The sequence below is a fragment of the Rutidosis leptorrhynchoides genome, chromosome 6 (genome assembly GCF_046630445.1).
Source record: "Rutidosis leptorrhynchoides isolate AG116_Rl617_1_P2 chromosome 6, CSIRO_AGI_Rlap_v1, whole genome shotgun sequence".
Lineage (NCBI taxonomy): Eukaryota > Viridiplantae > Streptophyta > Magnoliopsida > Asterales > Asteraceae > Rutidosis > Rutidosis leptorrhynchoides.
The window spans coordinates 443634892-443650516 of record NC_092338.1 but is presented as its reverse complement, the minus strand read 5'-3'; the positions used below and the strand labels follow the sequence as shown (position 1 = coordinate 443650516).

The following is a 15625-nucleotide window of genomic DNA, read 5'->3' as shown; positions in this document are numbered from 1 at the left end:
AAGATAATAGATCGTGTCAGACCAGTAGCTTACCGACTTGACTTACCTCAACAACTCGCCGAGGTACATAATACTTTTCATGTCTCGAATCTAAAGAAATCTTTTGCTAAAGAAGATCTCACTATTCCGTTAGACGAAATTCAAATCAACGAAAAACTTCAATTCATCGAAGAACAAGTTGAAATAATGGATCGTGAGGTTAAAAGACTTAAGCAAAATAAAATAACAATCATTAAGGTTCGATGGAATGTTCGTAGAGGACCTGAGTTCACCTGGGAGCGTGAAGATCAAATGAAGCTGAAATACCCGCACCTATTTCCAGAAGATGCGTCAACACCTCCAACTGCTTAAAAATTTCGGGACGAAATTTATTTAACATGTTTATATATATTAAATGAAGTTGATATTTACATGATTAAATGTTTCCAACATGTTAAGCAATCAAACTTGTTAAGACTTGATTAATTGAAATAGATTTCATGTAGACAATTGACCACCCAAGTTGACCGGCGATTCACGAACGTTAAAACTTGTAAAAAACTATATGATATATATATATATATATATATATATATATATATATATATATATATATATATATATATATATATATATATATATATATATATAGCTAACATGATATTATGAAAAGTATCTCACTAGGTATATTAACAATGAGTTATATACATAAAATGAGACTATTGAATTATGAAACTCGAAACGATATATATAATGATTATCGTTATAGCAACGCCTTACTAAATACATATGTATCATATTAAGATATATTCATTGTTGGTGATTTGTGTCACCAATATGATTTAAGTGTATTGGGATTAATTTGTTAACCAAAATAACCTTGATAAATATCGAACAAGTTTGGGAAAGTGTGGAGTGCACACTTGTTTGAACTTATCTTGATTATGACGGGGGTTCAGGGGCAGCGCCCCTGATAGCGGGGTCCAAGGGGTAGAGCCCCTGGCTGAGTTCGAGCTGCCGGGTCAGCTCGAAGATTTTTTTGTTTGGGTTAATATCGCTTTATTAAAAATGTGTTAAAATTTGATTTAAAGCTTTCAACAACATTAAATGAGATCATTAACTTAAAGCTTTTAAAAACAACACTTACATATAACGACTAACGATGACTTAACGACTAAGTTAAAATGAATATACATGTAGTGTATTAAGATGTATTAGTACACTTTTGAAAGACTTCAAGACACATATCAAAGTACCTCTACTTAGCAAAAATGCTTACAATTACATTTCCATTCATTTTCATCAACAATTCTACTCGTAGTCATTCAGTATTCGTACCCGTATTATACACAGCTTCTAGACGTACTTACTATGAGTATATACCAATAGGAACTAGCATGGAATTCCACTCTTGATTATGCACGTTGGCCTCTGTTCCTTTAACTTTTCAGCAAACACTCGATTTTGAACAAATTTTAAAAATGTGTAAATGCTATTCCATTTAAAATCTGTTAATCAATCTATCTGGAAAGTTTCCAATCCCAATTTTTTGTATCGATTTCAAATTTGGCAAGTCAAACCAATTTCTAAAAAGTCAACAATTTATGTTCATCACTAAATTCGGTTTCAGTTTGTTGTTGTAGGATCAATTGAGGTTACAGCAAGATTTTAGGAGTCAATTCACATCTTTTTCATGTTGTAATTTCAACCTAAAAAGGTCTAGATTTTTAAAACACGATTTAAGTTCATATGTGTTCATGTCGACTGCTATTTAATTGAGTTTTATTTTTTTTGTTATAGAAATTAATCAAACCCATTATAATCGTTTTCTATTTCATTACAAGTCTTAAATCAAGTTAGTAATCGACTGATGGGTTTAGGATATGGTTATCCCTAGTCGACGTGTGAAAAAGGAGGAAGAAGGATCACAGAGGGATAAGTTAAATACGAATGGATTCTGTATTATTTCGGATAATGGGCAATAGCCCAGCTGGTTAGACGTGATGGTGTTATACGATAGGTCTCGGGTTCGATCCTTGCATGTGGCAACTATTTTTTAATACGTTTTTGAGGTAGCCATTAATTTCAAAAATCTTATTTATTATTATTATTATTATTATTATTATTATTATTATTATTATTATTATTATTATTATTATTATTATTATTATTGTTATTGTTATTATCATTAGTTATTATTATGATTACTAGTGTTATAATTATTATTATTATTATTATCATCTAAATTATAAGTATCATAATTATTATTATTGATATTATGAGTATTATTAATTGTTGTTATTGTTATGTTAATAATAACATTATGATTGTTACACTTATCATTTTAGTTATTATTATGTAATATCACTAAGTATTACTATTATTATTATTATTATTATTATTATTATTATTATTATTATTATTATTATTATTATTATTATTATTATTATTATTATTATTATTATTAGTTTCATTGATATAAGTATGATTATTATTAATATTATAAATATGATTATTATTATTATTGTTACTACGAAAATAATGCGAACTATTATTATTATCATTAATATTAGTATTGTAACAAGTTATTATTATTACTAATACTATTATTACTATTATTATCATAAGTATCATTATTAGTATTATGATAAAAAGATATTTTTACATAAGAAATAGATTACAATAATATTAATAATACATATCACTATATTTTTGTTAAAATGATAGTAACTAAGCTATATATAAAATGTAATAATTAATATATAATTATATGTTGTCATCATACATTAAACCTAATATAAATTTATATTATTAACATTTTTATATAGATATTCATATATAACAAATTAAGTATATTTTAATACAATATTAACCAAAGATATATTATTATAACTATACTAATATTTTTATATACAAAATGATTACATTTAATTAAATAATGAAGTATATATAATTTTTTAATATAAAAATTATATCACTAATAATAATAATATATATTTATTCGATTACGATTATATATATTAATGAATATACAAATGATATAGGTTCGTGAATCCGAGGCCAACCCTGCATTGCTCAGTTGTTCAATATCGTCATATGTATTTTTTTTACTACAAAATACATTAGGTGAGTTTCATTATTCCCTTATTAAATGCTTTTGCAATATATATTTTTGGGACTGAGAATACATGCGCTGTTTTTATAAATGATTTACAAAATAGACACAAGTACGTGAAACTACATTCTATGGTTGAATTATCGAAAACGAATATGCCCCTTTTTATTAAGTCTGGTAATCTAAGAATTAGTAAACCGATCTACTAATTGACGCGAATCCTAAAGATAGATCTATTGGGCCCAACAAGCCCCATCCAAAGTACCGGATGCTTTAGTACTTCGAAATTTATATCATGTCCGAAGGAGGATCCCGGAATGATGGAGATATTCTTATATGCATATTGTGAATGTCGGTTACCAGGTGTTCAATCCATATGAATGATTATTTTCGTCTCTATGCATGGGACATATATTTATGAGAAATGAAAATCTTGTGGTCTATTAAAATGATGGAAGTGAATGGTTATGATAAACTAATGAACTCACCAACCTTTTGGTTGACACTTTAAAGCATGTTTATTCTCAGGTACTAAAGAAATCTTCCGCTGTACAATTGCTCATTTTAAAGATATTACTTGGAGTCATTCATGACATATTTCAAAAGACGTTGCATTCGAGTCGTCGAGTTCATCAAGATTATTATTAAGTCAATTATAGTTAGATATATTATGAAATGGTATGCCTGCCGTCAACTTTCGATGTAATTCTTTTCAAAAACGAATGCAATGTTTGTAAAATGTATCATATAGAGGTCAAGTACCTCGCGATGTAATCAACCGTTGTGAATCATTTGTAATCGATATGGACTTTGTCCGGATGGATTAGGACGGGTCACTACATCATCGATCACATCTATATCATTATCACCCTCATGATTTCATGTATCATATTAACATTATCATTTTCATGCGGCTTTATCATAATCAATATACATTGTCATCTTTATGATCATTATCATCATCTTACATCATCATCGTCTAGTCTTACATATATCATGAATCATAATCGTAACATCATCAAGATTATCGTAACTCGCTATAAACTAGTTCGTCATTAGGCCCAACAAATGGAAAGTGGGCTTCGGCATAAGTAAACAGGAAGCTATTGTTATTTTATACGGATATTATTTCGTGCTCCGTTGTTAATTAGTGGCGAATAAAAGTCTTCATAAACATCCCATATTTTAAAATTAATTATATTTATTTATTTTGCTCATTATGGTATAAAATTTGATCATTAATTTAATAAATAAAAATTACATCAACTGTCCCTCTCATTTCTGGGTAAAATCTAAAAAGTGTTAAAACTTAACAAATAGTTCCTAAATACATTTTTAATAAGCCTAAAATTTATAGAACTCATTTTCGTATCACCGTTTATTTTAAAATTACATAAGTTTGAATTTAACTTGCTTAATATCAATCGAAACATCAAACGAGTAATACAATTATTTAATATTTATTTTTAATATACTTTATTTATATATAGAGATATATTTTAAATAATAATTATTATAATATCCTATTTTTATTTTATTAATTTTTAATAACAACAACATATAATATCTCAGATTATATTTCAAATTATTATTTATATATACCTACACATATATCTATTTACAATTAATTGTTCGTGAATCGTCGAGAGCAGTCAAAGGTCAATTGAATATATGAACATCGTTTCAAAATTTTCTAGACTCAACATTACATACATTGCTTATCGTATCGAAAAGATTAAGTTTAAATTTAGTCGGAAATTCCTGGGTCGTCACAAATGACCCGTGGAAACACGGTTTTTTAAACGAAACAGTTTAATGATATGTTTTAGGTATTAAGTGAATGTAAATGTTAAAGTCATTTAGTTTATTGCCACGTGGAACCATGGATTCCGACTAAGAAACTTGTCGTTGATTTTACAAACATAAATGTTAAAGTCATTTAGTTTATTGCCCCGTGGAATCACGGATTCCGACTAAGAAACTTGTCGTTGATTTTACAAATATAAAGTTCGCTCAAAGTTGAGTATTTTTATATTTATATGTTTAATAGTAATAATAATAAATGCCTTTTAAATTTTTTAGAAAATAAAATTACAATTTAAGAGAGATTAATATTTCATTTTTATAAAAGATTTCGTATTATTTTTTTAATTAAATTAATATATAATTATGACATCATCATTATGAAAAGTAAAGGGTAATTAGCTTAATGATGACATCATCATTTTAGAGCTTTATATATATTACTAGTGAAATGACCCGTGAAATCACGAGTTTGTTTAAACGAAACAATTTAATGACATGTTTTAGGTATTAAATGAATGTAAATGCTAAAGTCATTTATTTTAATGACCCTTTTGACTAAGAAACTTGTCGTTTCTACAAATATATAGAGACATGTATTTTCGTATACATATCTAACGTAATTAATTTCGTAAAAAAAAAAAATCCATATTTGAATATTGATAATATAATAATTATAATTATAATTATTATATTAAAAGTAAATAATAATAATAAAGTTCGCTTAAAGTTGAGTATTTATATTTTTAATAATAATTATTATTAGTAGTAGTAATAAATGCCTTTTAAACTTTTTAGAAAATTAAAATAGAATTATTATATAAAAGTTCTACAATATGCTTTAAAATATGGGTGTTCTGTAGAAAGATTTTACAATTTAGGAGAGATTGGTATTTTCTTTTATAAAAGATTTCGTATTATTTTTTCAATTAAATTAATATAAAATTATGACATCGTCATTATGAAAATTAAAGGGTAATTAGCTTAATGATGACATCATCATTTTAGAGCTTTATATGACTATATAGATCGATAGTAATACTCCTAATATAATAACACTGTAACAATAATATCTTCTATTATATCTATATATATCTTTGCTTTTATATAATCAATTTATTTATTATTTATATATATTCATATCACATTCTCTGATTCACCGTCTGACCTGACCTACCTGCTCGTTCACTGAATAATTTGACATCGCTTTCCTGCAGGCTGCAGTAACTTTAACTTATTAAATTTTGTTACTATTCAGCATGATCAATAATATTATACACTTGCTGCTTTTTGTCTGTATAAATATATACGTATATGTGTGTATATATATAATGTATATATCTAGTTTTATATCCACATTCACGTCTGATGTTGTTATGTCTCTCGATTCTTACAGTAAGCGAGCCTTTACTTATTTAGTTAGCATAAAGCATGATCAGCGTTTTTATATGATACAGTAGTTTGTTGAATTGTTAGGACGTTAATTTCGATGTATGTGAAGTTTCGTCATCTGTATTTCGATCATATTTTGGCAGTTTTTTCTTTTTCCGACGTTAATTTGGATAAATTCTAAAGCTTCGTAATCTGTATCTTGTGTATATAATTATAATTTTGTACGGAACGCAATAGTCTACGGTGCTAATAAGTGTTTAATTTTGTTATTCTCCGTTTATTAAAAATCCGAATGAATGTTGGTGTTCATTTGTTTAATTATCGGTGGTACTGTTAGCTTAATTTGGTTGTACAATGTCGTTACCATTTTTAAATTGTTGATGCCTATATATCAGGGATGTGAATCAATTGGTGCTGTCAGATATTTAGTTATACAGTGAGCTATTCTGGTTGTACATTGGCATTAATTGTTGATATCCATTCCACATGAAACTGAATTAGGGGTTTTAAGCCGTGATGTGCTTTCACTAGCTGGTACTCAATATTTTTAATTTTAGGGTTTCTTTTGCATATAATTGTTTATAATTTATGGATTTTGATGTTATCAGTCGAAATTGAGGCCTGATATGCATGTAATTTTGTATGTAATACGGCCTTTTTTTTTTTTTATTATTATTAATTTTCATGTGATTTCAAATTATGATGCGAGTTTAACATCTACTATTCGTTCAATTGTATCTATTAATATTCGTGTTGAAGGTGTTCACAGTTTATCTCTTTTCATTAAAGAATCTGTATATGTTCAGTTATTTGTAATCAACGTGTTTGATAAAATGTCTGCACTAATTTTTGTATAAATTGAATGATATCTTGAATCTTGATTTGCTCCAAAATATTATGTAGATGTAGATGATTGATTTTGTGAAGTTGGCGTGTTTGATATGATGACTCAACTATCTTGAACAAAATGCAGGTCACTGAGCCTATAGATCAACATTGCATTCAACAATGTCTGTGGCATCAGGGGATTTGACCCAAAACGAAAGTTTGAGTAATGGTGATTGTGATACTGATTTCGATTTCTCTAAGCTACAAGATAAGCCTAGACACTTGAATTTGGAGAGACAGAGATCTTTTGACGAGAGGTCGCTTGCTGAGGCATCACCCCGTTTCTCATCACGATTGGAAAATGGTCAAAGACAAATAGACCTCGAGAGCATTTTCTCGCCAAGTAAAAGATCGTCCTTCAATACCCCTAGGTCTCAAAATGGGTTCGAACCACATCCGATGTTTATTGAGGCTTGGGAGTCTTTGAGGAAGACGATGGTGTACTTTCGAGGTCAACCAGTCGGGACTATTGCAGCACTTGACAACTCTGACGAGAAACTAAATTACGATCAGGTAAACCCTCCTTAATATACATTTGTTTCTTGCGTTTTATCAGGCCATGTACTTTCACTTTGTGACTATTTATATTTTTGTGTTTAGGTTTTTGTCAGAGATTTTGTTCCAAGTGGTTTAGCATTCTTGATGAACGGGGAACCTGAAATTGTCAAGAATTTTCTTCTAAAGACACTGCGGCTACAATCATGGGAGAAAAGAATTGATCGATTCCAATTAGGGGAGGGTGTGATGCCAGCTAGTTTTAAGGTACTTCATGATCCGGTTCGTAATACTGAGACATTAATGGCTGATTTTGGTGAGAGTGCTATAGGACGAGTTGCACCTATTGATTCAGGTTTTTGGTGGATCATATTGCTCCGTGCTTATACGAAATCGACCGGAGATGCTTCGTTGGCCGAAATGCCAGAATGCCAGAAAGGTATGCGGTTGATACTTGCGCTATGTCTTTCTGAGGGATTTGATACGTTCCCGACCCTTCTTTGCGCCGATGGATGCTCGATGATTGATCGAAGAATGGTGAGTTTCTACCATGTGAAAGTTATTTTTTCTGGATTCTTTAGATTAAAATGGAAAGTTGGACCTGTCTCTGAATGTAAAACATGTTGAAAAAATGTAAGCCTATGTATTTAGGGATGCAAAAATGGCCAGTTGGGCTGGTTACATGGTGTTTTAAAATGGGTTTGGGTCTAAATGAGTCTATTTTTCTACACAGTTCTCTAAAAAAAATTAAACATATTTAAGGGTCTCAAATCTGATCACATAAGTTATATAATTACCACATTAATCTACTGTTATTTTAATTAAATGATATAGATGCATTAAGTTCCATTTAGGCGACTTTAGATGTATTTGTATAGTGTTTTACTGAATACTATAAGTTATATGTCCATTAGAGATGACAGACCATCTGAACTTTCCCATTTTTAAGTAAGTGGGTCGAAATTGCCACCTGTATTATGAGTTATCAGGTACCATATTTTTTATTGGTCTGGCTCTAGACTTGCATATACATACACATACATATATAAACGTGCATTCATATGCAGGGTGTGTACGGATATCCGATAGAGATACAAGCGCTTTTCTTCATGGCATTAAGATGTGCTTTACTTTTACTCAAGCAAGATGCTCAAGGAAAAGAACTTATTGAGCGAATTGGAAAGCGACTTCATGCTTTAAGTTTTCACATGAGAAGCTACTTTTGGTTAGACATGAAGCATCTGAATGACATATATCGTTACAAAACGGAAGAGTATTCTCATACTGCTGTCAACAAGTTTAACGTGATGCCCGACTCCCTTCCAGAATGGGTTTTTGACTTTATGCCAACTCAAGGGGGATACTTTCTTGGAAACGTGGGGCCCTCGAATATGGACTTTCGTTGGTTCTGTTTGGGAAACTGTGTAGCTATTCTTTCTTCTTTGGCGACACCTGAACAGTCGACGGCGATCATGGATCTTATAGAATCTAGATGGGATGAGTTGGTTGGTGATATGCCGGTGAAGGTTTGTTATCCTGCCATTGAAAGCCATGATTGGAGGATTATTACTGGATGTGATCCCAAGAACACTAGATGGAGTTATCACAATGGAGGATCGTGGCCAGGTACAACATTATATGCGTTTCTTTCTGTTAAATGTGGTCATCACTTCATTTTGATGATGAGATTCTCAAAACTTAGTCAATATAAGATGACTTAAGCTACAGTGTAGCTATGAAGTTGAATTCTAATTGTGTTGGTTTTGGCATAATGCCTTATATATTTATGAAAATTAAAGCTAATCATTTCTGAGTTAAGATTTTTTTTTTTTTTTTTTTTTTTTGAGGTGTTTCCGAATTGAGATTTCTTATGGAAGTCGAAGTTTTTTTTTAATGTCAAATTTCTTAAGAGTTTTGAAGTGAGAAGTACTAGTTTTGATCTACTTTTGATCCTTAAAGTCAGATGCGTACACATTTTCATAACAGAGTGTTTCATCTCATTATTCCAAACTGGATTGTCTATATCATGTGCAAGTGACATTATATTAAACTGGCTTTCCAATTTGAGGCTCACATTCATTATGACAGGCTTTCTTTGACATTAGGAATTTCTTATCGACCATATAGTACTTGCCAAAAATATACTAAAAATTGGAAAGCTCGTAAAAACACCAAATTTGAAAATGAGTTTTGTGATCCTCAAATGTCAGTCAAAGACTCTTTATGAAGCAGAGTATCATGCTTTACTAGCTACAAAGGAGGAGGGTTAATGCATATAAAATTAGATAGTATATTCTAATTAGTCGACTTTGGAAAAACTAGTAGTGTCTTCCAACTAAGTGTGTAACTTAAAATTTCGACATACATGGCTTTAATACGATACTATGTCAAGTCTCCTAATTTCACACGTATCTGATTCCTTTGAAATTATCTTGATATAATTTGTTGTGGGTTGCAGTGCTCTTATGGTTGGTCACAGCTGCATGTATAAAGGTGGGACGCCCCCAAATTGCGAGACGTGCGATTGAGGTGGCGGAACTTAGGTTGGCAAAGGACGGGTGGCCAGAATATTATGATGGAAAGAATGGTAGGTACATTGGAAAACAGGCACGAAAGCATCAAACTTGGTCAATTGCAGGTTATTTGGTGGCCAAAATGATGCTAGAGGATCCATCTCATTTAGGTATGATAGCACTTGAAGAAGACAAACAGATGAAAACTACCATCAAAAGATCATCTTCCTGGACTTGTTAATTTTCCATTCTTTTTCATATTTGTAAGATTCAGTTATTTTCCGTTAGGCTTTCTGTTTCAGTTTATAGATTTTTCCAGTGGACATAATTGATGCTGGTTTGTAGAAAAGATGCAAATATGAAGTTTCTTTGAACATATGCTTCACAATAATTTGAGTCTATTGTATCTTTATTGAGTTTTAACTTTGTGTACCCTTATGGTTTTATTGATTTCGTTTGATTATAATAAAAATATCACAATTTCGATTATCAGTTCGTGTAAATTTTGAAATTCAACGTGATATACTATGCTAACACACAAAAAACCAAATCTCCAAGAATTTTATGTGATTGTTAGAGTCATTACAAGTTATACGTAGAAACATGCCATTTAAGATCATGCCAGAAACATTCATAATATAGATTGACATAGGTAAGATGTTATTTCTAAAAGGGAAATGACCATCACAATTAATTTTTCCACCTAAATTCTCTAATATATCCTTAATGAAAAGCTACATAATCTTTTTATTGTAGTTATCAAGGGATATATTGGGAAGAATAACATCAAATTATGGTGAAACAAGTAAATGAAAGAGTGAAAATATAACCTCCCTTTCTAACAGTTATACACTTAATTAGCATATTAGATATTAATTGCACCATTACATCAGAGATGGCTGCAAGTAATACTAGCATTAATTATATCTAGACTGGTTTTAACCCGCCGTTAGATGGACTCGCGTCAAATGAGTTGGTGTTCTTTGACGCCCCTGACGCCATTAACGCGGCGTCAGATTTTGACGCGTGGGGACGTCCGTTTAGAAACTGACGGAAGGTGAGGGAATAGTCAGGGACGCGTGGCGAGTGTTGGTTGGGTAAACCGTTTCAACGGATATATATCCGTTTGATTTTTTTTATTACAAAAATTAATTGCTTTACCGATATATTTTATATAAATAAATATATATTCACACACATCTTTATCTTCAACATCTTCATCCTTCCTCTCATCCTCCATTTTTAATCAAAAAAAAAAAAAAAAATATCCCCCATTTTTAATCAAAAAAAAAAAAAATATGGCGAACCCAAATCAAGGACCCAATAATCAAAACGATTGGTCGATCTACGATAGTTATTTGAGTGGGGGGTTCAAACCCATATCAACAAATTCCAATAGTTACGCCTCAATTTCGTATTTTAACACCCGAACAACAACATCAAATGTTCTTGGAGCAACAACGTTTATTTAGTGAAGCTCAATAAAATCGTAATTTTCAAACCCTGATAACTCCGATTTATCAAGAAGAAACGGTACCGGATACTCAAGAAACGGTCTCGAAAACACAAGAGCGTCGAGTAATAAGAAAACATAAAAAAAGAAGATAGTCGAAGGAAGTATAATCATTTTTTATTTCTATATTTTTTTTGTATTTTTTGTTAGGTATTTTATTTTTATTTAGGATATTGATATTGTATATATATTCATTTAGAAAACAGAAAAAGACAAAAAACGGTTACGAATAGTATCTACAGTAAATTTTACTTTTAAAATTACCTTTTTTTTAATTATATATATAGTCGTAGTTAGTGCACTATATTAGGAAGTCAAGAATGGTAGAGTGGTTATGTGTGCGTGTTGCTTATCAAAGAAACAGCGGTTCGATTCCCTTAACCCATTTTCCTTTATCTTTTTTTTTTCCTTTCATTTTTACCTATTGATCCCCCATTTCTTTTAATTTTTCATAATTCACTCCTTACTATTTTTTAGTTATGATTCACCCTTCCTACTCTCATTTTTTTGATCTAACATTTCTTACAATATTTCTATGATCTCTTTTAATTTTTCCTTAACTTTTTTTTAATATTCTATTTAAAAACTTTTATTTTTCTATCTTTCTCTCCTTTTCTTTATAAATTTTCTCTACTCTCAAAATTTACTATTAAATAACACGAATATTCAAATTATGTTGACTTTATCTATTTTAAATATTTATTTGAAACATATTTTCTCTTTAATTTGTTAGGGTTATTAACATTTAAGTATAAAGTATAAAGTTGTAAGGTTTTCCCTGTTCGGGTTACCCGGGAAGGGCGAGTAATCCGACCTCATACTCTAGTGTACGCAGCCCATCAGGAATACTCCCTGGCTGTTTCCAACCCTTCCCTGACCACCCCAAGAATTGAACCTGAGACCTCTTGCAAGGATCTCAGGGCCCCAACCACTTGGCTACCTTGGGATGGTTATTAACATTTAAGTATTTTTTTAAACATAAATTGTGTATAACGTAAAAGACTAATTACGTTAGACATAAAAAAATATGGGGTCCGCCGCCGCATCGCACGGCTGGCCTCAAACTTGTTTATAATATATATATATATATATATATATATATATATATATATATATATATATATATATATATATATATATATATATATATATATATATATATATATATATATATATATATATATATATATATATATATATATATATATGTGTGGTTTATATATAGTATATGTATATATATATGTGGTTTATATATAGTATATGTACGGTATATATATACATATATACGGTATATATATATATATGGTATATATATACGGTTATATATATATTTATTTATTTGTAGGTGACGAACATGTGAGGTTCACTCCGACGAAAATGAAGGTGAAAGCATGGACACCCGAGAAAGAAGCGTGGTTGGCTCAATGTTAGGTCAATTCGTCGGAGGATAGCCGAAAATGGAATTCTCAAAAGTATGGTTCTTTGTGGGGTACGATTTACAAGAAGTTCAACAACAACGACACCGGATGGGTACGAGGTGACGGCCAATTGTCTCAACAGGGCTTGTAGTGAGTTTGCATCCGCTTTAAACGAGGTCGAACGCAATTGGAGAAGTGGATCAAACGATGTCGATGTGATGACTAGAGCGCATCAAATATATATATATATATATATATATATATATATATATATATATATATATATATATATATAATCAGGGGAAAAAGTTTAATATATAAATAATAACCAGGGGAAAAAGTCTAACAACTTAGCCGCTTGGTATGTCTTGAAAGACAAATCAAAGTGTTATGTTCCAGGCTCGGGTGGTCGAATTGATCTAAGTGCGGATGAGGAGGGGTTTGAGGTGCCACTTTCCCAAAATGAACTTTTTGAGGATGATCCGCTTTCGAAGTCAATGTGTCGAGACAAAGCAAAAAGGAAGGCAAAAAAATCATACGACTCGGATTCTAGTCGTTCGTCTCGTTCGTCAAAAGCGGAGGATGCTTTGGATGCTATTTCAAAGCAAAGGCACAAACAAAAATGAAATGTCCTGAAATTTTAAGCAGTTGGAGGTGTTGACGTATCTTCTGGAAATAAGTGCGGGTATTTCTTCTTCATCTGATCTTCTCGTTCCCAGGTGAACTCGGGTCCTCTACGAGCATTCCATCGAACCTTAACAATTGGTATCTTGTTTTGTTTAAATCTTTTAACCTTACGATCCATTATTTCGACGGGTTCTTCAATGAATTGAAGTTTTTCGTTGATTTGGATTTCGTCTAACGGAATAGTGAGATCTTCTTTAGCAAAACATTTCTTCAAATTCGAGACGTGGAAAGTGTTATGTACAGTCGCGAGTTGTTGAGGTAACTCAAGTTGGTAAGCTACTGGTCCGACACGATCAATAATCTTGAATGGTCCTATATACCTTGGATTTAATTTCCCTCGTTTACCAAATCGAACAACGCATTTCCAAGGTGCAATCTTAAGCATGACCATCTCTCCAATTTCAAATTCTATACCTTTTCTTTTAATGTCAGCGTAGCTCTTTTGTCGACTTTGGGTGGTTTTCAACCGTTGTTGAATTTGGATGATCTTCTCGGTAGTTTCTTGTATTATCTCCGGACCCGTAATCTGTCTATCCCCCACTTCACTCCAACAAATCGGAGACTTGCACTTTCTACCATAAAGTGCTTCAAACGGCGCCATCTCAATGCTTGAATGGTAGCTGTTGTTGTAGGAAAATTCTGCTAATGGTAGATGTCGATCCCAACTGTTTCCGAAATCAATAACACATGCTCGTAGCATATCTTCAAGCGTTTGTATCGTCCTTTTGCTCTGCCCATCAGTTTGTGGATGATAGGCAGTACTCATGTCTAGACGAGTTCCTAATGCTTGCTGTAATGTCTTCCAGAATCTTGAAATAAATCTGCCATCCCTATCAGAGATAATAAAGATTGGTATTCCATGTCTGGAGACAACTTCCTTCAAATACAGTCGTGCTAACTTCTCCATCTTATCATCTTCTCTTATTGGCATGAAGTGTGCTGATTTGGTGAGACGATCAACTATTACCCAAATAGTATCAAAACCACTTGCAGTCCTTGGCAATTTAGTGATGAAATCCATGGTAATGTTTTCCCAGTTCCATTCCGAGATTTCGGGTTGTTGAAATAGACATGATGGTTTCTGATGTTCCGCTTTGACCTTAGAACACGTCAAACATTCTCCTACGTATTTAGCAACATCGGCTTTCATACCCGGCCACCAAAAATATTTCTTGAGATCCTTGTACATCGTCCCCGTTCCAGGGTGTATTGAGTATCTGGTTTTATGAGCTTCTCTAAGTACCATTTCTCTCATATCTCCAAATTTTGGTACCCAAATTCTTTCAGCCCTATACCGGGTTCCGTCTTCCCGAATATTAAGATGCTTCTCCGATCCTTTGGGTATTTCATCCTTTAAATTTCCCTCTTTTAAAACTCCTTGTTGCGCCTCCTTTATTTGAGTAGTAAGGTTATTGTGAATCATTATATTCATAGCTTTTACTCGAATGGGTTCTCTGTCCTTTCTGCTCAAAGCGTTGGCTACCACATTCGCCTTCCCCGGGTGGTAACGTATCTCAAATTCGTAATCATTCAACAATTCAATCCACCTACGCTGCCTCATGTTCAGTTGTTTCTGATTAAATATGTGTTGAAGACTTTTGTGGTCGGTATATATAATATTTTTGACCCCATATAAGTAGTGCCTCCAAGTCTTTAATGCAAAAACAACCGCGCCTAATTCCAAATCATGTGTCGTATAATTCTGCTCGTGAATCTTCAATTTTCTAGACGCATAAGCAATTACCTTCGTTCGTTGCATTAATACACAACCGAGACCTTGCTTTGAAGAGTCACAATATATCACAAAATCATCATTCCCTTC

At 31.6% G+C, this 15625-nt stretch overlaps 1 protein-coding gene across 1 annotated transcript; it reads left to right on the top strand.

The window, feature by feature from the left end:
• The first annotated feature begins 6236 nt into the window (after positions 1–6236).
• On the top strand, positions 6237–10537 carry LOC139851518 (probable alkaline/neutral invertase B). The gene is made up of 5 exons (XM_071840595.1): positions 6237–6292; positions 7193–7690; positions 7778–8209; positions 8740–9298; positions 10131–10537. Exons 2-5 carry the CDS (start codon positions 7298–7300, stop codon positions 10424–10426), a joined length of 1680 nt encoding a protein of 559 aa, XP_071696696.1. The 5' UTR covers positions 6237–6292; positions 7193–7297; the 3' UTR covers positions 10427–10537.
• The last annotated feature ends 5088 nt before the right edge of the window (positions 10538–15625 follow it).

What these genes read in the sequence shown, in the direction of transcription:
- LOC139851518 (XM_071840595.1), top strand. Translation starts at nt 7,298, where the DNA reads ATGTCTGTGGCATCAGGGGATTTGACCCAAAACGAAAGTTTGAGTAAT. An exon ending in CGATGATTGATCGAAGAATG is followed by an intron (nt 8,210 to 8,739) that starts GTGAGTTTCTAC and finishes ATTCATATGCAG; the next exon opens with GGTGTGTACGGATATCCGAT. An exon ending in CAATGGAGGATCGTGGCCAG is followed by an intron (nt 9,299 to 10,130) that starts GTACAACATTAT and finishes TGTGGGTTGCAG; the next exon opens with TGCTCTTATGGTTGGTCACA.